Here is a 25,689-nt window from a genome sequence, read left to right on the forward strand (position 1 = left end):
TGGGGAATTCGATAGCCCAATCGGGGTTTTGACTGATACCTGCAGAGAGGGAGTAGCGCAGGCGTTGCAACTGAACTGCGGGTGCTGGTCTCAACTTTGGTGGTCCGGTTCTGATCCAATCTGGTTTTCCCGTCCTGGTTTCCATTCTGCATCTGCTGGCCTACTGGCAACTGCATTCCTTGGGGTTCTTCTGTCCTTAACTGACCCTTGGCCAGGGTTGGTCTCCACACCGTTCTAGGTAAATATAAATCTGTGAGGGAAACACACTTGCGTCCTTTCCTTAACTTCTCTTGAAATAGTTAAAGTCTTATTTGCCCATTGTTCCTTTTCTTACCCTCCCTGTTCTGACAAATAATAAAGTCTTATATTTTAGCTGTTTATTAGCATGTTCCATTATTCCCCATCCTTTAAGTCAATTGCGAAATACTGTTCATGAAATATAGATGTTCCCTTTCTTTACCCTCCTTTAGCCGAATTAAAGTGGTTGCTCTGAATTATTAGCGTGTTCCATTTTATTACCTTCCCTATAGCTACATGGTTATTTCAAATTTCGTCATTACAAATCAAGTACCTTTTCCTTATCCACCTTTCTAGTGGTACTCAAACTTTGATTTCTAGCATGTTCCTTATTTTTCCCGTCCTTTAGAAACACCATATCAAGTCTAATTTCTGAAGTTCTTATTAGCATATTCCCTGTTCTTACCTTCCCTTTAGTCCTCTAAATGGTTGGCATCATATATTTTTTACATGGTTATACGCTTTTCATGATTCTTATTATTGATAGTTTGCTCGCTGTAAACCTTATGCTTTCAAACCTTAAGAAAACTAGATAAAGGTTATTATAAAAAATGCAAATGTTATAAATGTTTATTTTAAACTGCTTATCTTTTCAGCTAGCTCCCTGATCCATTGTGGTCATAGGTACCAACTGACAAGGATTGGTGAGTCCATGGTATAGAAATTAATTAGGATTAAATTACTGGTAGTAGAGTGTAGGTTACCCGATTAATAAATATGATGAATTGAATTTATGGGCCCAAATGTGCATATGGTAAAATTATAGTCGGGTGACCTGCGCGCTCTCTCAATGTCATCAGTGATGTCATGAGTGATGTCATTTGAGATGTCATCAGTGATGTCATGATTGATGTCACTGACCACGTCATGAGTGATGTAATATGTGACGTCATTAGCAGTGCATTGCGGGCGCGCGAGTTATAGTTAGCTGAACTACCTATAACAGGGGAATTTCAATGGCTTTGTACGAGTGAAATGTCCAACTAACTATAACTCCCCTGAAACCAAATTTCGTTGCACACACTGCATCACCAAATGCGATGCAGTGTGTGCAATGAAATTCGTTTTATTTATTTTTATGTTTACTTACCTTTTAAAGTCCGTAATCCATACATTACTACCCCCTACCCTGCCCCTCCCCCTCCCCACGTCACCGCCCGGCCGGTACTCCCACTACCGGCCGCGGCTGTCTCCAAATGTGCCCCGTGGCATGTTTTAAGTTGGGGGATTAACTCCTCTTGAATCCTGAGGGTCCCTGGGGTGCAACTAGCCCACCAGGTACCTACATTAGGCGCCACAGCGCTGCGTTGCAGAGAGGTGTAAAAAGGGGCATGGCCTCCGAATACCTCTCTGCAACGCAGCCCCCTGGCACATACTGGAGGTTCCCGGTGGGCTAGTTGGCCACCAGGGACCCCCAGTATTCAAGGGGAATTTGTTCCCCAACTTCAATCGTGCCAGGGGGCACGTTTGCAGAGGGCTGCAAAGAGGGGGCGTTGCCTCCGGCATGATGCTGGTCTTTTTTTTTTAAGAAAGGGGGTTGTGTGGCCCCCCTTATTTTCCTAATATTATTGGCCCTGGGGACCCCAACCCCGGGCCTGCCTTAGTTTTTTCGGTTTTATTTTTTATTTTTGAGGAGGGGCCTCGTGGCCCCTCTCCCAGACCACATAATCCCAGGGACCCTATCCCCCAGGGCTGGGCTGGGGTCTCTGGTGACCGTGGGTGGTCCCCAATCCCCCCACGGTCCCGCCGGCTTCCCGCCTCCTACGGGAGCCAGCATTGCTTTTCCACATGGGAAGCTGCTGGAAGAGAGAGCAGGATTCCATGCTCTCTCTTCCAAAAACCAAAGCAGTTTGCTATGGCAGGGCGGGAGCCACGAGGCTCCCACCCTGCTATAGCAAACAGCAGTGTCCCTGGGGTGGGTACCCCGGGACACTTCAGGAGCAGGGCCGGGGGGGTGGCGGTCCACAGGGTCATGACAGGGCTCCAGGAGGGTGGCCGCACGGGCACCCTCCCCACATTTGCAAAGCCCTGGGGGGTGATGGTCCCCGGGGCTTGGGGGTCCATCACGGACCCCCCAATATTAATATTTAGAGCCCCGGGGATACCCCTCACAGGTTATTTTTTTTTTAAAGCACAAGCCCCCGGGGTTGGTGGTCCCCAGGGCTGCAGGGGGCCATGAGCCCCCGTGAATATTTTCTTAAAGTCCGAGGGGTGGCGTTCCCTGAGGTTTGGGGTGGCCTTTGAGCCCCCCACCCATGTATCTTCTAAGCCCTGGGGGGTGGCGGTCCCCGGGGCTGGGGGGGCTGTGAGCACCCCACATATTTGTATAAAGCCCCGGGGTGGCAGTCCCCAGGGCTGCGGGGCCTCCTTGGGCCCCTCTTCCCTATACAAATATTGCCCCAGGGATTTAGTCCACCCGGGGGCTAATTATTAACGAAGCGCGGAAACCCGCGCTTCGTTTTTTTTTTTGCGGCTGGATCCCCGCATCCTGCGTGGATTTTGCCGATTTAAAAAAAAAAACGGTTTTTTTGTCCCTGGGGGTCTTTGTGGGACCCCCTAAACAGGCCTAGAGGGTCAGGATGTTTCTACCCTGCCCCCTTTTCATGTTTTGCTCATTTGTTTCACTGATTTCTTGTGCCTACTGAGGCACAAGATGGCTTCCAAAACCTCCTGGTTTGGAGTGTTGACAGCCACTTACCATAAAGCTCATGATCGGGAGGGTGCGCGGATCCTGTGCGGCAATAGATATCAAAACTTTTTTTATTTGAATTTCTCAGGTACTACTGAACGGATTTACACCATTTAACAAAAAGGGCTCTTTCTGAACCAAGGGCTACCTTTTTGCCAAATTTGGTGTAATTCCGTTCAGCAGTTCGGGCTGTAGCCGTGTCTAAAGTTTCCTATGGGAAAATGCATGGGGAAAAACGTTTTGGTACCCCCCTTTTTTCTCGGCCCCCACTTGCCGAATCACCCCGAAACTTTCAAGATGGGAGTGGACCGGAGCGCCCCTCGAATTTTGAAAATATTGCGTAGATTCGTCAACTTGCGCCAAAGTTATTGAGAATAGAATGTTGTGAATTTCCGATGGAAAATAGGTCCTAACTATAACTACCTACTGGCGATCGCCAGTAGGTTATATATATATATATATATATATATATATATATATATATATATATATATATATATATATATAGCGCTCAGAAAATCCCTCTCAAATATGGAAGGAAACAGCACTCCGGCAAGTACAGGATCACAGCGATTTATTGTGACAGCAAACAAACGTTTCGGCGATAGCCTTCGTCAGTGTTGTTACCAAAACTTAAAGATTCCGATTTAAGTACACACCAGGTAGATTGAGGTAAACACCAACAAGGGACTAGCCCCACAGACGCCAACATGGGCGCCATCTTTAAACATGTTTCCATTAGTAAAGGATAATACATAATGTCAGCGTAAATCCTGATATTTACAAGACGGAAAACGTGGGGCTTTGAACAATAACGCCGTGGATCGGCTAATGTCCCTATACAGATGTATACCAAACAATCATTATCTACACATTGTGTGTTAATCAGAACTACAGAAGAGAATAAAAATGTTCAAGTTATTACATGTCAAACAAATCGTTATACATAGCGGTATGGCCATTAGGTGGCAGAAACTACCAGGTCTCCTGTGATGGGTGGTGAGATTCAGCCCGCCTGAGGGGCAGTTCATGATTACCTACATACATGTTAAATTTTATAAAGATGTCATCATACTTATTTAGCAAATAGATCCTGAAAAGCAGTAACGCATAATCAATATTCAATCCATCGGAATATCAGAAAAACCAAATTGATACTTTTAAAGAACTTTCAAGAAATTAAAACTATTGTCACAGATCTCATATATATATATCATAATATAAGGAGAAGGCACATATTCGAATTCATAACGGTAGTCAGATAATTGCACATAACAGATGGTGTTAGGAAGAGGCAATGCTGTTACTCACTTCTACTATTCGGATTATAACCTCATCCCTATTTATCACCCCTCTATTTTCCAAGGTGTACTGTCATTTCCTCCCCACCATTCATGCCTTTGGGATGCTTAGTGGACAGATCAATTATGTATCTTGATTCGAGGCGTCGTAGCCTCCTAAGTCTGTCTCCTCCTCGTGGGTTTTGCGGAACGTGATCTAATCCAAAGAATCTCAGTTTACTTCTATCTTTGTTGTGATATTCCACAAAATGCCGGGCCACTGGGTACGAGGGATCTACTCTATCGATTGCCCTTAGGTGCTCCAGCACTCTCAGCTTCAACTGATTTATAGTGCTTCCGACGTAGCGTAGGCCGCACGGGCATATTAGACAGTACACTGCATAGACAGTACTACACGTAATGAACTTGTGAATTTTGTTGGTTCTGCCAGCATCCGGGATGTCATAATGTAGCACCCTACGGCTGTTGGCACACGCCTTGCATTTTCCACAAGGAAAGAAGCCACTCATTTCCCTAAGGGTGTTGGGTTGCATGATAGGAGCTTCCAGGTGGCTGTGCACCAACTTGTCTCCCAGGGACCTAGCCTTTCTAAAGGTCACTAAGGGGTATGGTGGTAGGTCTTCTTTTAACACCTCATCTGTGAGCAAGATATGCCAGTGTTTGCGCATTATTGATTTAAGTTTGTTAGCGCCTGTAGAATAAGGGGTTATCATCCTGAAAGTGTCCTTTGTGGTGGTATTCAGCCCTTTCTGCTTCTTTATGAGTAGATCCTCCCTTGAGGTCTTTTTGACTTTGTTTAGTGCATTTTTTCGGAGTGATTCCTCATACCCTCTCATTCGGAAGCGGTCTAGGCAATCCGAGGCAGCCGCCTTGAATTCCCGATCTTGGGTACTATTCCTCTTTATTCTCAAGAGTTCCCCATAGGGTATGCTCTTGATAAGTTTTGGTGGATGTTCACTATTCGCAAAGAGGATAGAGTTACCCGCTGTTTCCTTGCGATACAGCGTGGTATGGACATGGCCCTTTTCAACGTACACTCGGAGGTCCAAATAGTTGGCTGCCACCCCGCTAATTGTCCCCGACAGGTGCACGTTGTAGATATTATCATTCAGAGAATCGATGTACTTCTCTGCCGTGTCCCTGGTACCCTGCCACACGATGAACAAGTCATCAATGTAGCGGTACCAGTATACCACCTTACCGCTCTCCTGACCTTCCTTCCAGCTCCTGGGCACCCGCTCCTCCCACCAGCCAACGAATAAATTCGCATAGCTGGGGGCGAAGCAGGTGCCCATCGCTGTCCCAGAGATTTGCCTATAGAATCTATACTCGAACAAAAAAATGTTGTGAGTTAGGCAAAAATGCACAAATTCAATTAGCATGATGTTGTGTTGGGCAAAGCGAATTTGGCGTGTGCCCAGATAGTATTCAATGGCAGCCAGTCCATGATTGTGATCAATGATAGTGTAGAGGCTGGTGATATCCATCACCAGAAATAGATAGTCTGGGTTTCCACTCCATCGTGGACACTTTACTTAAAATGTCTTTGGTGTCTTGAATGTATGACTTCAAGTCTAAGACGAGAGCAAAGATGTAATTATCCACAAATTTGGACATATATTCTGTTAGCGCATCAATGGAAGCCACAATAGGACGGCCTGGTGGAGTGATACTGTTTTTATGCAGCTTGGGCAGATGGTAAAAAGTTGGTATTATGGGGTTATTGCTCCGCAGAAAAATGTGTTCATCTTTTCCCAGCATTGAACAGTTGTACCATTTCAGAACCAAGTCATCATACTCCCTGATGCTAGAATCATAAGCATTCCTGGTGGTAGTCATGTAATACTTTGCATCAGAGAGTTGCCTCATAGCTTCACCATGATAGTAATCTCTTGTCATTAGAACGACATTCCCCCCCTTATCTGAGGGTTTAATGATGATTTTCTTGTCGTTAATAAGCTCTTGTAAGGCTTTTTTCTGGGGTTCTGTGATGTTGCATTGTTTTGTGTTGGTAATTTTCCTCTGCTTCACTAGTTCCATAGTTATAGCCTCCGAGAAGGCATCAATGGCATCCCAAGGTGACTGGGGAATGAAGGTAGACAGGGGTTTAAAATGGCTTTCATCCCTCTCTTGTTCAATCCCCTGTAATGCAGCCCGCTGCACCATGTCTATTCCTGTGACATCCTCAGGTTCCAAATCACCTCTAAGGACATCCAAGGCTTCAATGCAAGACATGTCATTACCTACCAAGGCATCTGTAGCTGTCAATCTTGTCCCATGTTTCGGTGGTCCCTTGATGTGCGGTCTTAGCTTGAAGTGTTTATGCAATTTCAATTTTCTGGTGAACCGAAAAAGGTCGATCTTGGTCAGCGTGAATTCCAGATTAGTGGTTGGGCAAAAGGTGAGTCCTAAAGCCAGGAGTTCATGTTGTTCATTGGTGAGGGATCGATTAGTAAGGTTGACTACAGTCAGATTGGTCGCCTTAGTCTGTGTTATATCCCTTACTTCTTTTTGTTGCGGTAGGATCGGTTCTGGGGCTTGGCTCTGCCCCTTCCTCTTCCTTTTGCCGCCACCTCCCGATCTCCTGGTTCTTCTTCTTGTTGTTCTGGGGGCTTGTTCTTCCCCCTTCTCAACCAGTTCTGTCGAATTAGTTGAAACTCGGTGTGAAAAGGGACAGCCACCCTTCTACGTTCCGTGGCACGGTCTCGCTGTTCCTCACCTGATTCATCTGCTGTTATTTCAGATTCTGAGGTTGCTATACTGGAACGCGGAGTGACCAAGGTTCCCTGGTTCATGGCTTTTCTCGGGGCATCATATTTTTTGGCGAATGTTAAGACACGCCCCTGGCAATAGTCGTTTTCATCGCGTTCTAATTTTTCTTGTTTACGCGACATTATTTTTTGTTGGTACCTAATCAAACGTTTTTTCATAGCCTCTTTTAAGTTCTTGTACTTTGGCGATGTCTTCCTCTTTATCAATATCCTCTTCCAGGATTTTGATTTCAGCCAATGCCTTATCACGATCACTCCATGCATATTTAACCAGTAACTTGAGTATACCCTCACAGTATGCCTCCGTCTGTTCATGCCAGTCTGTTAGTAGTTGGGGGTCTGGGTGTTCATATGAGGGTACAGTGTACACCCTCAATCCCCTCGGTACCCGTTTTACGTCGATATAGCTACTCAGACTAGTGGCCTCCCACCACTTCCAGATCTCGCGTTCGTGCAGCCTTTCAAGTTTAAACATTGCCTTGTTCAGTTTGTTACCCACTGCTCCCATGCCAGACGACGAGGTTGTCGCTGCCAATGGCTTATCCCGCTTTTTGAACATGTCCTGTGCAAGAGCATGGCGCTCTTCTTCACCGAACAAATCCATACTTGTTCTAGATGTTGGTAACTTGTCGCCGATTGCTGTGCTCGTAACCCCACTTGGGTTGAGCTTCGCTCCGTCTGCCTGTTGCCTAGACGCTCTGCCGCTTGTCTACTATGATCCTCTCACTCATGCGATAAGGAAAAGGACTCACCGGCGAGACTCGCAGCACTGGTCTCAACGGGCGTGTAGAGAGGTTTTCACCGTGTTGCTCCGTTCGGTCCTCTCATGTCCCTTCATGTAGTTACGGCGGTGCTCGAGAAACGTGGTTTTTTCAAAAACGCTCAAATTCCACAGAAAAAGCCTCGGGCACTCTGGAGCGGGTGCTGGTGGCGGGACGTGGACCCCCGCAATATCTAGCGCTCAGAAAATCCCTCTCAAATATGGAAGGAAACAGCACTCCGGCAAGTACAGGATCACAGCGATTTATTGTGACAGCAAACAAACGTTTCGGCGATAGCCTTCGTCAGTGTTGTTACCAAAACCTAAAGATTCCGATTTAAGTACACACCAGGTAGATTGAGGTAACACCAACAAGGGACTAGCCCCACAGACGCCGACATGGGCGCCATCTTTAAACATGTTTCCATTAGTAAGGGATAATACATAATGTCAGCGTAAATCCTGATATTTAAAAGACGGAAAACGTGGGGCTTTGAACAATAACGCAATAATACACATACACATATACATATATACATATACATATATGGTATGTGCTCCAATGTACCTGCGGGCTCAGGTATGTTGGTAGCACCAAATTACAGGCCTTTAACCGCATCTTGCAACACCTGAGAGCTGTAGTTAATTCGGATGTGAATTATCCTGTCGCACGACACATCAATTGGTCCACAATAAGAACTTAAATGACCTGAAATACTTCATTATTGATGCTGTACCCAAAAACATCAGGGGGGGTAACAGGGAGAAAGCCCTAAGGCAACTGGAAAGTAAATACATCTTACTCCTAGACACCAGGATCCCTAATGGATTAAACACAGGGGAAGATCTTCATTGTTTTTTATAAATTGTGTAGATTAATAGCTGTATAGAGGCTTACCCTTGTGAACATCATTTTTCAGCTGGATTGTTATTCAGATGTAGATTGCACTAATGTATCATCTTATCCGGTTGGTTTGGTTATTGCTAACCAAATGATTAGACGCATTGGGCTCCAGGGACCCCCCCACAGGATGTTTTCATTTTATTTTGAGGCTTTTTCCTTTGGCAGTCTCTCCTTTAAAACAACGGGCATTGGGTCCGGTAGGGCGGAGTAATTGGTATATATTCGCCTTTACCTACAGTTTTTCTCTTATTGAAATTGGGCACTATGCCATAATGTTTCTTTGTCTCAAATACATACTGATTCGTACTAGTTTTCAGAAATTAATGTGTGTCCTGACAAATATGCTTTGAACGTGGGTGGCATGTAACTCTTCATAAATAGAGGTTTGAAAAACGTGCCATCACCAACGCACTCCCTTACATATATGAACTTAATACCCCCTGGTTTTCAGGTTAACTGATTTTACACATTGCACAACTGAGCACTTTAATATGTTAAGCACTTGCACTTTTCCGGATTGTTGAACTAATTCAGCTTTTGACTAGCATTTTGTATATGAATGAAGTAAAATGACATGCATAACGTTTTTTGGATGGATTAGGTAGGACAGAACAGGTATATTCAAAATAAGAATTGTTATTCCTGAGTGATGAATATTTTTAGACATTTTGTAAAATATTTGTGTATATATTGAATTCACCTGGTCCATACCTATGTATGTAAATAATGGATGTTGTTCTCATAGTATATCTTTTATGTCTATGCACTGCTGACGCTTTTACAATCGGGATTCTCACAGTATATAAGTGCACTTATTGGTTCCTATGGTCATGTGATCAAGGCTACCGTGACATAGCCGAAACGCGTCATGCTGGTGACAGAGGAGCAATAAACCACCCTTTGAAGTTATCTTGAGCGCTGTTTTGTGGTCTGTACCTACGTTTGCTGAATTGGTGTCCAGAGCCAATTAGTAGGAGTGTGGAACGGATATATATATATATATATATATATACATATATATATATATATATATATATAAAACACCACGTCGGTTCAAGTTACCGGTATTGTGCAGCGCTCGTACGGCAGAACCAAGCCGTTAATTATGTTTCGTCACAATCCCCTTTGCAGGAAAAAAGTGGGACGCACTCCAATAGTCTTTATCAGCATTCAGATTGTATTGCCAAATTTCCATCTTTTCGGCAAAAAGCGAGCAGATCTATGCGTTTTGGAATCGCTGATACCTTGCTCACGATCAACCTCACGCTCGTTCTCACGATGTTTAAAACATTTCAAAAATGACTACATCATTTCCTGTCATGTGGTTAGGGTGTTGAGGATGCATTATGGATGCTGTAGTTTATATAAAAAAATGCAGTGTTATTTAACATAAACTTATAACCAATATATAAGGTGTAAATTAATCAAATAATGCATAATAAAGCTGTGGGAAGAAACATGGTTAAAAACGAAAGGCTTCCTAAAATGTCATGGATGTAAAGTCTGTCAAATAGCAAAACAGACAAATGAAGTAAAAATTTCCAACGGCAAAATGTGGGAGATACGGCAAGTAATAACCTGCAAAACTTCATATACTGTATATGTGGTGGAATGTCCGTGTGCACTGCTATATGTTGGCAGCACGATCTGTGAACTGAAAAAGCGAATAATGGAGCACGTAAGAGCCACATCACACAAGGATAGATCAAACCCAATTGCCAAACACATGGAACAATATCACAACAGTGACTGGAAATTGCTAAAATTCTATGGCATTGAGACAATAAAAAATAGAAGGGGGCAATATGAAATTGTACAAAGAATGCTAACATGGAGAACTGATCCAAAACCATCAAAATTACATGATATCCCACTGAAGGAAAAAAAAGAGTGTATCCTGAAAAAGGAAAAAAACAAGCAGACCCACTGGATGGTATAAACGAAGGTGTATGGTTGAGTGAAGATCTAAAAAAACTGGAACATACTGTCTCTTTAACATGTTTTAACATATAATCAGTACTGATTTCTCTCCCACAGCTTTATTATGCATTATTTCATTAATTTACACCTTATATATTGGTTATAAGTTTATGTTAAATAACACTGCATTTTTTTATATAACTACAGCATCCATAATGCATCCTCAACGCCCTAACCACATGACAGGAAATGATGTAGTCATTTTTTAAATGTTTTAAACATCGTGCGAACGAGCGTGAGGTTGATCGTGAGCAAGGTATCAGCGATACTGAAACGTGTAGATCTGCTCGCTTTTTGCCTAAAAGATGCAAATTTGGCAATAAAACCTGAATGCTGATAAAGACTATTGGAGTGCGTCCCACTTTTTTCCTGCAAAGGGGATTGTGACGAAATATATATATATATATATATATATATATATACACAGTGAGGATTACGCCGCACTCCCAAAAGTATCTTTATGATAGTCCTATATTTTATCGCCTGCTTTGAGATGGTACCACAACGCAATTCAACTTCCGTCTTCTTGAAATGGTAACAATTGTTTGCTGTTTGACTCGCCGTTCCTTAAATCTGGTACAAGGCATTCTGTGAAATGTAGTTTAAAATACTAGTGCATATGAGAGTAGAACAGTATTCCTCTACGTAATGATTGTTAAGCTAAGTGCTGTAAGCGCTTATCCAAACAACTGTTGCTTCTTGTTAATTCTCCAATACGTTTATTTCCTGCAGTTCGGCATTTTATAGTGCCCAATAATACTGTTGACTTCTGGGCCCTTTCTCCACTTCTGAACTCGGGCCACATCAGTGTTATGAATACCAAAGACACTTGCTCACCTATATTGGTTAGATGAGGTGGTCCTTTTAAACGAAAACACGCTGGGTCAGGGGCAGGAATACCCTGACCACCAAGCCATGGACTTGCCATTTCCCTGGGAATCTGCCTCAGCACACAAGTATTTTTTTTTTATATCACTATGAATTTACAGCAGTTTTTTTTTTTTAAAGCAAGCGTGGGCTCCCGCGCTTGCTTCAAAAAAACACCTGCGTGGGCCAGGTCCCGGGATCATATAATTTATATAGGAGAGGCCACACGGAGCTACCGTTTTAGGGCTTATTAAAGCCCTGGGGACCGCCACCTCCCTAGGGATAATTGAAACTTCCCTGGAGCTAATTTCAATAGTATGGGGGAGCATCGAGGCCTCCCCTGCCCAGGGGACTGCCACCTCCCCGGGGCTAAAATCAGATCCTGGGACCACCACCTCCCCAGGGCACCAATACACTAATGAAAGGGGTCTATTGAGGACCCCTGGCCCCTGGGATCACCACCACCATTGGTCTATCTATATACAAGATGGGAGGGGGTCAGCGCGGCCCTCCTCTTGGAGCCTTACATCGCCCTGGGAATCGCCACCCCTCAGGGCCGGCTCCAGCAATGTCCCGAGGTGCCCACCCCTTGGACACTGCAGTTTGCTATGGAATGGGGGGACCCCTTCCTTTAATTATGACAAAAAAATGTGTGGCTCCCCTCCCATTTTTCAAATAAATAAATAAATAAATAAATAAGAGTTAGGCCCTAAGGCCCAAAATAGTTTAGGGAAGGGAGCCATGCAGCCCCCCTTCCATAAAAGTAGCAAAAATAAAAAATAAAAAGCAGCCAAATCGCCCTCTTTCTCCACTGCGTGCCTCCTGACACGCTCCTGGTTGGGGAATGAAGTATGTCAGTTGTTATACGGGTGTGTGAGTGGTTCTCTGGATGATGTCATCAGTGATGTCATTTGAGGTGTCATCAGTGATGTCATCGGTGATGTCACTGACCATGTCATGAGTGCTGTAATATGTGGGACCATAAGCAGTGCTTTTCAAGGGTGTAAGGTATAGTTAGCTCAGGTAACTAAAACTGCCAAATTTCGCTGGTGTTGTATGAGCGAAATCTGACCCTAACTGCAACGTCCCTGTAACCTTAGGTTTTTTCAGTGAATATATATATAGATATTTAGATAGATAGATAGATAGATAGATCGATCGATAGATAGATAGATAGATAGATAGATAGATAGATAGATAGATAGATAGATAGATAGATAGACAGACAGACAGACAGACAGACAGACAGACAGACAGACAGACAGACAGACAGACAGACAGACAGACAGACAGACAGACAGACAGACAGATAGATAGATAGATAGATAGATAGATAGATAGATAGATAGATAGATAGATAGATAGATAGATAGATAGATAGATAGATAGATAGATAGATAGATATACCAGCATCCCTGTAACTCCTCAGGAAATTGGGCAAACACACAGCTTTGCTTTCTCATATTTTATTTTTTGTAGAAGAGCTGTAGGATGGTTTTTGCCCAATCCTGGCCTTGATCACATATATCTTTCCCACTTTGCCACTCATACCAGAAAAGCACCTAGACACGGTTGTCAGTGATCCCTTGAGTGAAGTTTATTTTGAAATTGTGGACACAATGCGTTTCAGATCTATGTATCAAGCCTTGTTCACGGATGGGCACCATCTTTTCCTATGTCATTTTTAAACACAGCCTAACTTCAAGTGCCAAAGAAATAAAAGAAATCCTGTATCAGAGCATGGAGTCTTTCTTCATTTGTAGTCCAAAGCAGCAGTATAAAAGCGGAAGTAAAAAATGCCAAACAAGATAGAATCAATTATTTGAGCCCTGAAGCTATCTCGGGCCTGGACCATGGGAAAAGTCCCAACACTTCAATAACTTTGGGCCCCAGAAGACTTTGTTCAGATGAATGCAAAGTACTAAGAAGGGGATGCCAATATCCAACCAGACTGCAAGAAATAGAAGATGGTGCCATCACAATATAAGAAAGAAACAAACATTTAGGAACAAAAAGAGGAAAGAAGCAATACAGAGACAAATTAATGTGTATTTTATCATTGCAATTATATATTATGTTTACTTTTTTACATTTAATTTAAAGTATACCTTTTATGTAGGGTATGTATTTTAAATGTATTTATAAGTATATCTTTAAAGATAGTATATTGTATATTGTTAAAATTTCGACATGCTTGTCTATTTTGTGACGATATTTTGGCCTTCTATATTTTAGAAGTCCTTATCATTTGTCTTTTCCATACAAAGTATAGGGAGACGATATTTTTGTCCTCTACATTGTTTTGATGATATTTTTGTATTTTTCTATTTTTATTTCTGATATTTCGTCATACAAACGTAAAGCAATGACAAGCATTTTCAGTAAATCAATGAATGAACAGCTTCACTAGAAGCCCTCTCCAAGTAACTGTGAAAGCCATCATTCGACCGCGCCTCTGTGTTGATTTCTGACTGTGAAAGAGTGGAAGAGAGCATCTATATTTTGTTTAATTTTGAGTGGTTTGTGCACGTTAATATGAAGTTATATTGTGTTTACCCTGGGAGGTCTTTGTAGAACTTGAAGTGTAAGTGTGCATTTTTTGATGGAAGTGAAGCAACTCATTGGAGTCAGATACCGTGACACTGAATCCCACGAGATCCTTCCATATTTAGATTTATCATGCTCCTGTGCAGAGAGAACATTTAGCACAATGGGAAACTGAATCAAGAAGTTACCTTTTCTGCAGCACTATCTGGTATGCTTCGTCAGATGTCCCGGCGCTGGTCTTCAGTTTCACTTGTTGACCTACTGCAAGGCAGATCTGTGGCAAAGCTCGATTCAGGATCATTCCACCCTTTAATGAATTAACAAAAAAGGACTGAATGAGTTTAAAGGAGCAGAAAATGAACCATTGTGACACAACAGTGAGGGCATTATGCCTGGATAGATCAGGACATTAATGGCCCGAGAGGAGCGCGCTGTCCACGACTTAGCCGGCAAGCAGCTCTGTCTGGAGCCAGTGATCTCCTGTACGACAACGGTGACATTTTACAGTTCACTGCGAAGCGGAACACAACCTGGGCATCTCCATTTATCCTTTTTCTCTGCGTGTTTCACAGTGCAACGATTTAGGGTCCGTAACGTGTCACTTGACATACACGCAATGACAGAATTGGCTATAAGAATGTATGCACAGCATAAAAGTTCATTGAACTGCAAAGATTGTGACAAATTCGTACCTTTTAAGTCCACTCATGCAATACTGGTTAACAGTTTTACAAGAAACTAGTCTGGAAGGAAAGACTGTTGAATACTTCAGGCGCTCAAACAACAACGCCCTTTATATTCGCTGATCTTACTGACACTCGCTTTACAAAGAACATTTTGGTTGAATCCACCTTCCTTCTCTTAGCCTTTCTAAAATATGTTCTATGCAGATTATGTTTTGCAGAGACACTGGTTTTTAAGCTATGAGTGGATTGCCTAGATTGGGAAAATCTATCATTAATTTGGCACCATGTGATAAATTTGCATGACATTTGGCAGCAAACAGATTTGGCCAACTTAAAACTTTTTTGCTCCCAATTTTAGTTTTGTTGAAGCGGTTTGGTTCAAATTATAATCATTTTGGTTTTTCGTGTAAATTTTAAAAGTAGTTGTTAAGAAGGTAAGAGACGAATTAAAGCACTAGGCTACTGTTTAGTCAGAAAACCAATTTACAAAGCATCTCAAGAAAGAATGGGACATATTTACAAAGAACTGTCAGAGCACGGTGTTACCCCAAATCTGGTTTTGCCGTGCTCTGACATTTTTAAAACTCTGGGATGGGGCGTATTTACAAAAATACAGAGCAGCCCTGTGTTTTCCCTAGCGCTGGCACTAAAACAGCTGCCTAGCATCAGCGCAGCCACCCTTGCAAGGGTGCCTGCATTGCAGGTGCAGTTGTTTATTAGCAGGAAGGGACACTTTCCTGCACATTAACAATAATTCATGGTGATTTGTTCTTTCTAGACAAAGCAAAAAATGAGGAGAAATTAAAAAAAAATCCTCGAATTGCCATTTGAAGACCAGGTATTACCTGGCCTGCGTTTTTGGCCCTGCCCAGCATTTTAAATCTGGGGCAGTGTCCAAAAGCAATGGGTGTTGTGGTGAAACGTCCACATAAACACACATTGCCCGCCCCTTTGCCACAGCACACTGCTGTGGAAAGGGACATATTTACAAGGTGGCGATAAGCCACATTAAGTGGCTTAGTGCTACCTTGTAAATATATGAAATGCCACCGGAGCATCAAAAAAAGTGACGCTCTGGTGGCAAAAGGGGTTTGTAAATGTGCCGCAATATTTGACTGAAAAATTTACTCTGAATGATTGAGGCGCTTTTTTCCCTTTGGATATTTTGCATACTATCCATAATTTAAAAAAATGCTTGCCTATACACTTGTCACCATAGTTTAAGCAAAAATATGGCTTGCAAGGTGGGCAAACTGCTTTAGGAGTCATTGTGACAAATAAAATGGCCCCACCTGGGCAAATTTGTGTGGGTCTTCCATTTGTCACTGTTGCCTGAGACCTACAAATCCCTGTGCTCAAAGGTCACCTTAGTCACACCCCTAGCAGTCATGCTATGGTAGTGAGGAACTGGTATCAAATAAAATATTCTGTCTACAATACCCCGCTTGGACTGCCAAGTACTGTCCCACGGGCTGTGGGCCACAAGGTCTGACTAGGACAGAAAATAGACTAGGGCAACACATTATAAGTGTCTACCATTAGTGAATCAGATAGGTAAAGAAATGCGCCAAATTGGCAAATCAGGGTTGTTTCAAACTTGTAAAGAAAAGTAGTATAAGTGTTTTGCAAGGTAAGGGAGACTGCGTACATTTGGGTGTGTTGCAGGTAATGTCTGTGGTGATATCTGAGATATCAACATTACAAACCTCCCCACCATACTATAAAAGAGGCCCAAAAACAGCCAAAAAACATAGTCGATACACTCATCTGTCAGACCAACCCTTTGGGTACTGCCAATATGCCCTACAATCCAGTCCGCCCCGTGGCCTGGGATAAATCAGGACCTTTCAAAGGAAGGGACACCTTCCTGCACAAAACAATCCTCAGAGGCATTTTCCTCTTTCTATGTGTGCAGCAAAATGCAGCGTACCTAGAAAGAGGCAAAATAAAGATATTTCTCCTCATTATGTCTCACATGGGGAGGCATAGCATTTTGACGCATTCCCTGCTCTACCACTAATAGTATATCTGGGAATGTGCCAAAATCCATAGGTGGATGCATGGAAACACCTATGGTCCACCCATTGATTGCTCCCTGGGGCAGAATAACACAAGACAGCGATTTGCGCTGCCTTGCGTTACTTCAGATTTATCATGCCTTGCAGGGCACCGCGAGGTGGCCTTGCATGGCTTGATAAATCTCACTTAGGTTTTGTGTCACCCTTGCGCCCCCAGGGGTCATGCCAGGGTGACACAAGACCTTGATAAATGAGGCCCCTATTTTTTTTAATATTAATTAGGCACCCGAAAGGTAGGTCTTAAAAGCTCATATGTCAGGGCTCATGTTATGTTATAGGGCATGTATATTCAATGTTTCACCTGTTCTGGAAATGAAAGTCCTCCAAAGTTGTTTTGAACTGTGGCAAGGCTGGATCTCTTATAGGTTAACACTGGTTTACACTACTACCTTTAATAACTGCTAAATCCAGTTTTGGATTAATTTAATGTCCAACTTAATGGGCAAGTTAGATTTATATTACTATTTTGAAAATTAAATTTTTAGAGAGGTGTCATTTTCCTGCCTAAGCCAAATGAGTCTTTCTAGCTGTGTTCAGAGTCACATGACTCCTGAAGGCTCCCCTGTGGTGAGATATGGATTGCTCCCAGACAGTGGACAAAGGGTGTGTTTGTGGGAAGGTGTTCTCCTTTCTTGAGCAAGATGGCCTGGAGGTTGTGACCAAACCCCACTTAGCTTCAAAGGACGTCTGCCCTCTCACTTGCAGATATATCTCACACATAGGCTTGCATTCCTTTTGTCTTTCTAGGCAACTTGGCCCCAAACCCAGTGGGAGGAGAGCTGCCCAAGAACAGGTTTGCCCATCATGATTATCCTACCTCTGGATGGGCACAGGGATCGCTGCCTAAGGGAAGAAAGATTCAACCCTGTTGGGTTTAGGGAAATAAGAGTTCTGTTTGAAAGTTTACAGAGAAACACACAGGCAGTGCTGTAATACAGGGTAAGGTCACCATGGAAACGTTTGCACCATTGGCTAGAGAATGGCTAGAAGTTTCTCTTATACGTAGACGGCCACTACGCATAAATGTGTCATCCCCATTACCCTCCTTAGTACCTGGCTCATCGAACATCAGAATAAGGATTACCTTGTTGTCTGAAACCTGAAGGAAGAATGCACCTGCTTGCCTTGAATGTAGGACCAGAAAGGTGACTCCAAGGGTTAGTTTGGCTCACCTTCTGTTTGACACAACAAGCATCCAGATGCCTTTCTCCCTGCAAATGACCACTTGACCAGTTCCAACTGAACCTACTATGGCTCTTGTTACTGGCCTCTCTTTGAATGAGTTCCAACCCTTAAGTGGTCCCTCTTGGCTGGTGTTAAAGTGTAACCCTCCTGTCCCCAAACTGCACGAATTGGGATTTAGAAAGTTTTGCCAACTTTCTGTCTGGAGAGCAAATGGAGACAGGGTTACCATCTAAACCACAGCCATCCCCATCGAATCACTGGTTGGCCTCAACTTGAAGAAGAGCCAACTTCTAGAAAAGTTTCTAAGTCCAAACCTAGAGGGCTTCACCGAGACCAACACCATGCCAAACCCAATCAACATCAGGGCCATTGAATGCACAGATTTATTTAAACTTTATTTTCATTTTGCATATCAATAAACAATGCAGCAGATTTAAAAGTACAGTCACACACAGAGTAATTACACAGTCGTTATACAGCGACAGCATACAGTAAGTTATCGTGCACATGCTTAAAGTGTAAATACTAAAAGAAGAGGAGTGATCAGTTAAGCATCCCGGTACAAACAACAACTTGACCTGAAACATTGCCTGCAAACCGTGGTATTACAAAAAGACCTCGCATTCCCCCCCTTCCTATGCCAATGTGACAATGGCCAATACAAGAAGCTGGCATACCCCGTCAGTGCCCAAGCCCCCTCAGACCAGCCAAAACTTTATGATTCACAATCCGGATTCTCGCCTCCCTCAGCAGCCACACTCATACATATCAAATACACTTGATATGGTCCTCATATACGTCTCGGGCGACTTCAGGCAGGTATTAGTGCACAATAATGATCAGATTGCGTATTACAGTATGCCATATCTGCTTTCCACACTAGGATAGTTGGTAGGGGATCTTTCATCTATCGCATCGCGGTTCTTCTACTACCTAGAAGAAGGCCCAGACCCACCAGTTGTCGGAAGGGCTTCAGAATGTCACAGCCATACCTCAACATGGCCTATAATGGTGCACCGACCAGCGTTGCACCCACAATATCACTTAAAGTGTCGAACACTGCAAGCCAAAAGCTGTGCACACCAGGGCAGTACCATGCCAGGTGTGCATACACCACACTCTCTGCTCCACATCGATGGCACCTTGAGTCAGGTCTTAATCCATATTTAAAGAGGCAGACCTGCGTATAATACACCCAATTAATGTATTTGACATGCACCAAGCGGTGATGTCCATTTAAAGATACAACATGAATCACAGAGCAGTAGCAGGTCCACTACTTTCCAGTAATGTCTATGCCTAAATCGTCTCTCTACTCCTGGCAGGCTTTAGATGTGGTAGGGTGTCTACACTCCTGTTCGTAGGCATATAAAATTGAAATTGCTTGACGTGGAGATTGCGAGTGTATCAAATAAGTGAGAGAAGCCAGCTCACTATTCAACAAGGTCTGCCAAGCACTCCTAGCTCTGAAAATTTGAAACTGCGTTAACAAAGTTGGATCAACAGCTTGCAATTTAATCTGCCCCAATCACAGAGCATCTTATCAGCAAAGACATCTCCCATACAGCATATCCCAAGGGCCCGTAGAGTCCCTAATGCAGCCCCCTCCGTCCCAGTGCAAACCAGCTACACCCTTCTAAGTTCAACTGCAATGAGTAAAGTACAGGTGCGTGCTGTATCTCCGCTGATTTCCTCAACAGATATCTTATAATACCAATTGGATCGATGATATTGAAATGGTGCTGCGATTTATCAAGGAGATGAGAAGGCAGCGTCATTGGTGATGCCCCATCCCTCTCTAGGTATAAGTGTATCAAATCTGGCGGGCCGTGTATACAAAAGTATGTGAAATTATGTCGGATGCAGCATCAGCTTGATAGTCAGGAAGCTTTATTAAGAAGGATGGGTTACACTTCAGCCTCAGCAACACAGCAGGCCAGCCAGGCTCCCTTCAACGGCTCCCTTTCAAACATCTACATTCCATCACTAGGGACAACCAAGATACAGTTCCAACGTTCTTCTTAAGCTAACACTGATTTACAAAGCATATTAGTGTTAGCTGTGATGTAAGATATAGGGTATTAAACAACAAGGTACACGATACTACACACCTCCCCCCTTTCCCATCAACGAAATAAACAACAACATTTAAACATATTCTTTCAGATAAGAAGGTCTCTTAGCAACCCTAGAGGATCTTCTTACAACAGTTGTATCATTAACAGGATCATTTATACCAAGTACCTTTTCATTTCTTTTAGCAAATTTCACTACACCACCTAAATTCCACATGCGATGATCTTGCGCTTTTATTGTATTTCCAAAAAGTTTAATAACCTTCAAGGGTAATGAAAATTTGGAACCAGAATTAAAGACACCTCCACGAGAATTTTTTATTCTGATTAGATCACCGCCCTGAACAACAGTTTTCTTTGTAGCTTTGGGTGAGTCAAATAGGTCTTTCCTTTTAGAAGCTAACTTGTGCTCCTTTGCTTTTTTAATCTCTTCTTTCTGAGAAACAGACAGATCATTACTAATCTAGCCATTAACCCAGGAAGGACAGGCTAAGGCATTGGCCATTCTTCTTCTGAACAATTCAAAAGGCGAGAAACCAGTGCTCGTATGAGGAGTTATTCTATAATTCTTTACTTTACAAAACACTACTTGTTTCCAACACAAATTGTTCGTAATGGCATGTTGAAGGGTTTCCTTCAAGACTTTGTTGAATTTCTCAACCATGCCATTGGTCTTGGGATGGTACAATGCTGATTTCTTGTGTCTGATACCTCTTTCTTTTAAAAATTCTTCCTTTTCACGAGAGACCAGTTGTACCCCATTATCTGTCAAAACAGAATTCAGAAAAGCTTCCCTCTCAAACACACTTTCCAGAAATATAATTACATGACAAGACACAATAAAACTAGTAATGGCAACCTCTGGCCATCTTGAAAACATGCCCATGAGTACTAAAACATAATTGCCAGAACTTGCATAGCGAATGGGACCTAAGATATTGAAGCAAACTTCCTTCCAGGGTTCCTTTGGTATGTCTCTTATCTTCATGGATTGCACTCTAAAGTTTAAAGTTTCGTCTGCATTGCAACACTCTCCACAATCTTGCACAACTCGCTCCACCTGGATATCCATTCCAGGACACCACTACATCAACCTTAAGCTCTCTTTAGTCTTGGAGATCTCTGGATGACACTCATGGGATAGTGAAATCAAACCTTCTCTCAGGGATAAGGAAGGAATAAGTCTTTTGCCCCTAAACACAAGACCACTTTGGAAAGATAATTCATCTCTAACTCTCCAAAAGGTATGTAAGACTTCATTGCTTTTGTCTGAGTTAGACCAGTCATCCTTATTTTTTCTGCCACCTTTTGTAGTACAGGATCTTTATCAACTTCAGCCAACCATTCATCCTCACTAATTATACCTTCAAACGTCTAAATTCTCATCATCATCAGCAACATTTTCTCTGACATCAGTCAAGTTGACCAAACGGGAACAACAGTCTGCAAGCCAATTCCTGGCACCTGGAACATATTCCACATCAAAATGAAATTCTTGTAATCGAATTACCCAGCGCCTGATCCTAGAAGAGACTGCATCTAAGCCATTTCATTAATATTTCGAATGGGATAGTGGTCCACAATGACGTTCATATTTAATTCGCGCAGATCCACACAAAGGCAAACTTTGCCATTAGCCTTCTTTACCATAACTACTGGGGCCAACCATTGAGTAGCTTCCCCTTCTTCTATGATGCTATTTTGTTTAATTTGTCTAACTTGGCTTTCATCTTTTCCTTGACAAGAAGAGGTACACCTTTCTCACCTCAACCTTGCTCACAACTGGTTTTGCTCCTTCCTTAATTCTAATTTTGTGTACATATTACTTGATGCAACCCAGATTTTTTTTTAAATACTTCTGGAAACTCATCCTCAAAATTGGGCTTAACAGAATCTACACTATTCACTTGCGGGGTTTGTCTCAATCTAACTAGGGAGTGTCATTGGGGTCTAGATATACACCTAATTCTTTCTGGTAGATCCAGCTAATGAGAGAGTATCCTCTTACAGAAACATAGATTTTCCCAGCAGTAAATCTATCTTTGAAGTCAATTGAGCTGTTAAAGTATCCTACAAGTTTGATGGGTTGACCACCATAACCTTTTGGAGAAATGTCAGGTTTAAATAACTTAACTTGGCATGCAAAATCTTTCTCAAAGAAAACTTTGGGAATCAAATAACATGGAAACAGAAGCCCTATCAATTTGAACTGAATTCCAGGGACCTCCATCATGAACTTGCATGATGATTTCATCTTCAGAAGAATCATCAACAAAACCACAAGTTACTTCCTGAATTATTATTTTTTTGTATTAGAAGTGTTAAAACTCCTGCAACAAATTGAAAGATGACCCTTCTTTCCACATTTTTTGCAAGTGGTTTTCCAACCCGGACATAATGTCCAGTATCACCACACCTATAACATTTACCGACATTAGCTTGTTCAGCATTACTAAAGTCTTTCTGCGGTGGACATGAAGCATTATTAAAGTCTGTCTGAGGCATACATGAAGTGAAGCTATTGGAGTTCTTTTTGCGCACAGTAACCACTTGTGTCATTTCTTCTTTTGGAGTTGCACAAGTCTTCTCTATTTCTTCAACACAAGCTTTACTGTTTTCCAAATTCTTGGCAAGAGAAACAACTTCAGAAAGAGATGGATCATCCTTTTGCCAAAAACTCTCTCTAGCTTTTTCTACACAACACCCTAACATGAACTTATCACAAAGTCTTTCTTCAGTGTTGACACCAAAAGCACATGTAAAAGCAAGTTTCCTTGATACCAAAACATATTCTTCAAAGGATTCACCTGACCTCTGCATACATTTCCCAAATTGCTATCTTTCTAATACTCTTGAAATTTTGGGTAAGGAATAGATGTCTAATTTCTTCAAACATATTTCATACTCATTTAAGTTATCACTCATTTCAGGAGACAGGTCAGGTAGATGTTGAAAAACCTCTTGACCTTCTGAGCCAAGACAATGAGGTAACAAGGCCATTCTGTTCTCTGCGCTCAAAGAAGTTCCACAAACTCTTGCATAGTTAATAAAAACATTCTTCCATTTTTTTCAAGGAATTTGTGGTTCCCCGGGATTCATGTCATGTCATGTCATGTCAAAGGTTCTTATATAGTGCCTTTTCACCGCAAGGTCTCAAGGCGCTTGCTTTGGGAACCCGTCCTGGCTTTTCCCTGTGAGATAACCCGTACTGGGCATCCCCAAGGTGAAAGCCAGGCATCCCGCCACGGGGGGGGCCGTAGTGGAGATTAAGCAAGCTATTGCCCAGAGTTGCAGAGTGTGAACCTGTGGTTCGAGTAGGCAACGAAGCGAGAATTATCGAGTCCGTGGACATTTGGGCTCAAGACCCTGCCGCGTCGGGAATTGAGCAATGGTCCCGGGTCTGACCTCTGCTTCACGGTCTGCCTCCTCTAACCAGTGAGCCACCCTTCTCCTAGGAAGAAAGGAGGAGGAGGAGCAATATTCTGCATGTTGGCGCACATTAGTTGATGAAACCAGTAAAAGGTTCTTCGATTTAGAAAAAGGATTTACGTGTCAGCAAAGACAAGAACAACCACGCAAATGTAAAATTAAAGCTGTGCGTGTCAGGAAAACCTGTAAAAATATGAAGAAAGAGCAGGAGGTCCACTGTATATATACAAGAAAGGCTGTGCGTGTCAGCAAAAATTAGAAGAGCCATGCGCAAAATAATGAGTTAGTGGTGATAAAATGGAAGGGCACGAATGGATGTATTGTCAGTTGCTAGGCAATAGAATCAACTTCAACTGTAGAATCTTGAGGTTGAAGACAGAAGACGTAACAAGAGTTATGTAGGGAGAACTGCTCAGGCCGAGCACGCGCACATGAAGCCGCCTGGTTGCTAGGCAATAATGGTTTCTTATGCAACTCCTCATGCTGAGCACGCACACAGTGGGAGATCCTCGTGCACATCCTTGCGCCTAAACTCGTGCATGTTTAAGTCTCCTCGCGCATATCAAAATTTCCAAATGCGACTCCTCAGGGCAAAAACAGGTTGGCAGACACTCGCAAACAGAATTATTGCACCCTAGAGCAGAGATGAGACACAGAGGAAGCATAGAGGAGGAGAAAACAGGGTCCCAGGTCCCAAACCAACCGGAAATGCTCCTTACTTGGAAATTAGTTTGTCATGTAGTCCAACAGTCACTTCGTAAAGGGTGAGTGGCAAGAACTAATTGTATACTTGCTGAGTGAAAAGGGTGGTTGGTTCTAGAACAGGAGAAGGGCTGCTTTTCTCATAAACAAAGTGTCCAGGATAAGTTGAGAAAATAGAGTTGAATTACGAGCTTCCCGCTGAAAGTGCCCCAGTTATCTTAACGCATACCTCTATATACCCTCCTAGTAAACATCGCGAAGAAAACCATTTAAAAATAACAACTACTACGTGCCATGTGTAAACTGAACTCTCCTCCCCACTGAAAACCCCCTCATGTCACCCAACCAAAAAATTGCACTGCAATCCCTTTAAAAATAATTAGCGTGTGCCATGTACGAACCAACTCTCCTCCCCATAAAAAACCTCTCATATCCCCAACCTTAAATACACGCTTTACAAAAAAAAAACAGATCCTTACTAGGAGGGCATATAGAGGTATGCGTTAAGATAACTGGGGCAGTTTCAGCGAAAAGCTCATAATTGTAGGATAGGGCAGTGAACATCGTGACTAGTAACTACTTGTACGTTTAAATTACACTGTTTCCAGTCCAAGGAGGACCTGGTTTGGCAGTTCAGGCTGGAATGTTCCCATGAGGCACAGAGTCAAGACTGATTTGCATATGGCTGGGTTCAAACTGGAATGGCATGGTGAGCAAAAAAACGACGGATTTAGCCCAGATCTCTGTACTGGGGTGAATGTATGACATTGTTCTGCATTCTGTCCATCAACGGTTGTTTTTGCATTTGTCACCCCGAGTGGGACGGGTGTGCCCAGACAAGGGTCCGTGCTCTTCATGCCACTGGAATCAAGCCTTTCTGGCTGAAGAGGGGTGAAACGGGTCCTAGGATGCTTGTATCCAGTCCAAGGAGGACCTGGTTTGGCAGTTCGGGCTAGACTATTCCCATGAGGCACAGGGTCAAGACTGATTTGGATATTGCTGAGTTCAAACTGGAATGGCACGGTGAGCAAAAAAACAATGGATTTTGGCCGAGATCTCTGTGTGGGGGTGAATGTATGACATTATTCTGCATTCTGTCCATCAACTGTTGTTTTTGCATTTGTCACCACGAGTGGGACGGGCATGCCCAGACATGGGTCCGTGCTCTCCATGCCACTGAAATCAAGCTATCCTGGCTGAAGAGGGGTGAAACACCAAAACCGGTACTAGTATGCTTGTTTCCAGTCCAAGGAGGGCCTGGCTTGGCAGTTCAGGAGGGACTGTTCCCATGAGGCACAGGGTCAAGACTGATTTGCATATGGTGGCTGGGTTCAAACTGGAGGGGCAAGGTGAGCAAAAAAAACGATGGATTTAGGCCCAGATCACTGTACTGGGTTGAATGTATGACATTGTTCCGC

At 42.9% G+C, this 25,689-nt stretch overlaps 1 protein-coding gene across 1 annotated transcript in view; it reads right to left on the reverse strand.

The window, feature by feature from the left end:
• Nucleotides 1-25,689, reverse strand: part of DCDC1 (doublecortin domain containing 1) — a 1,658,417-nt gene that overhangs the window by 820,787 nt on the left and 811,941 nt on the right. The window contains exon 14 of the mRNA XM_078683738.1: nt 14,305-14,423. Within this exon, the coding sequence (XP_078539864.1) occupies nt 14,305-14,423 (119 nt within the window). The remainder of the gene's footprint in view (nt 1-14,304; nt 14,424-25,689) is intronic.

This window comes from Lissotriton helveticus, chromosome 3_1 (assembly GCF_964261635.1).
Source record: "Lissotriton helveticus chromosome 3_1, aLisHel1.1, whole genome shotgun sequence".
NCBI classification, from domain to species: Eukaryota; Metazoa; Chordata; class Amphibia; order Caudata; family Salamandridae; genus Lissotriton; species Lissotriton helveticus.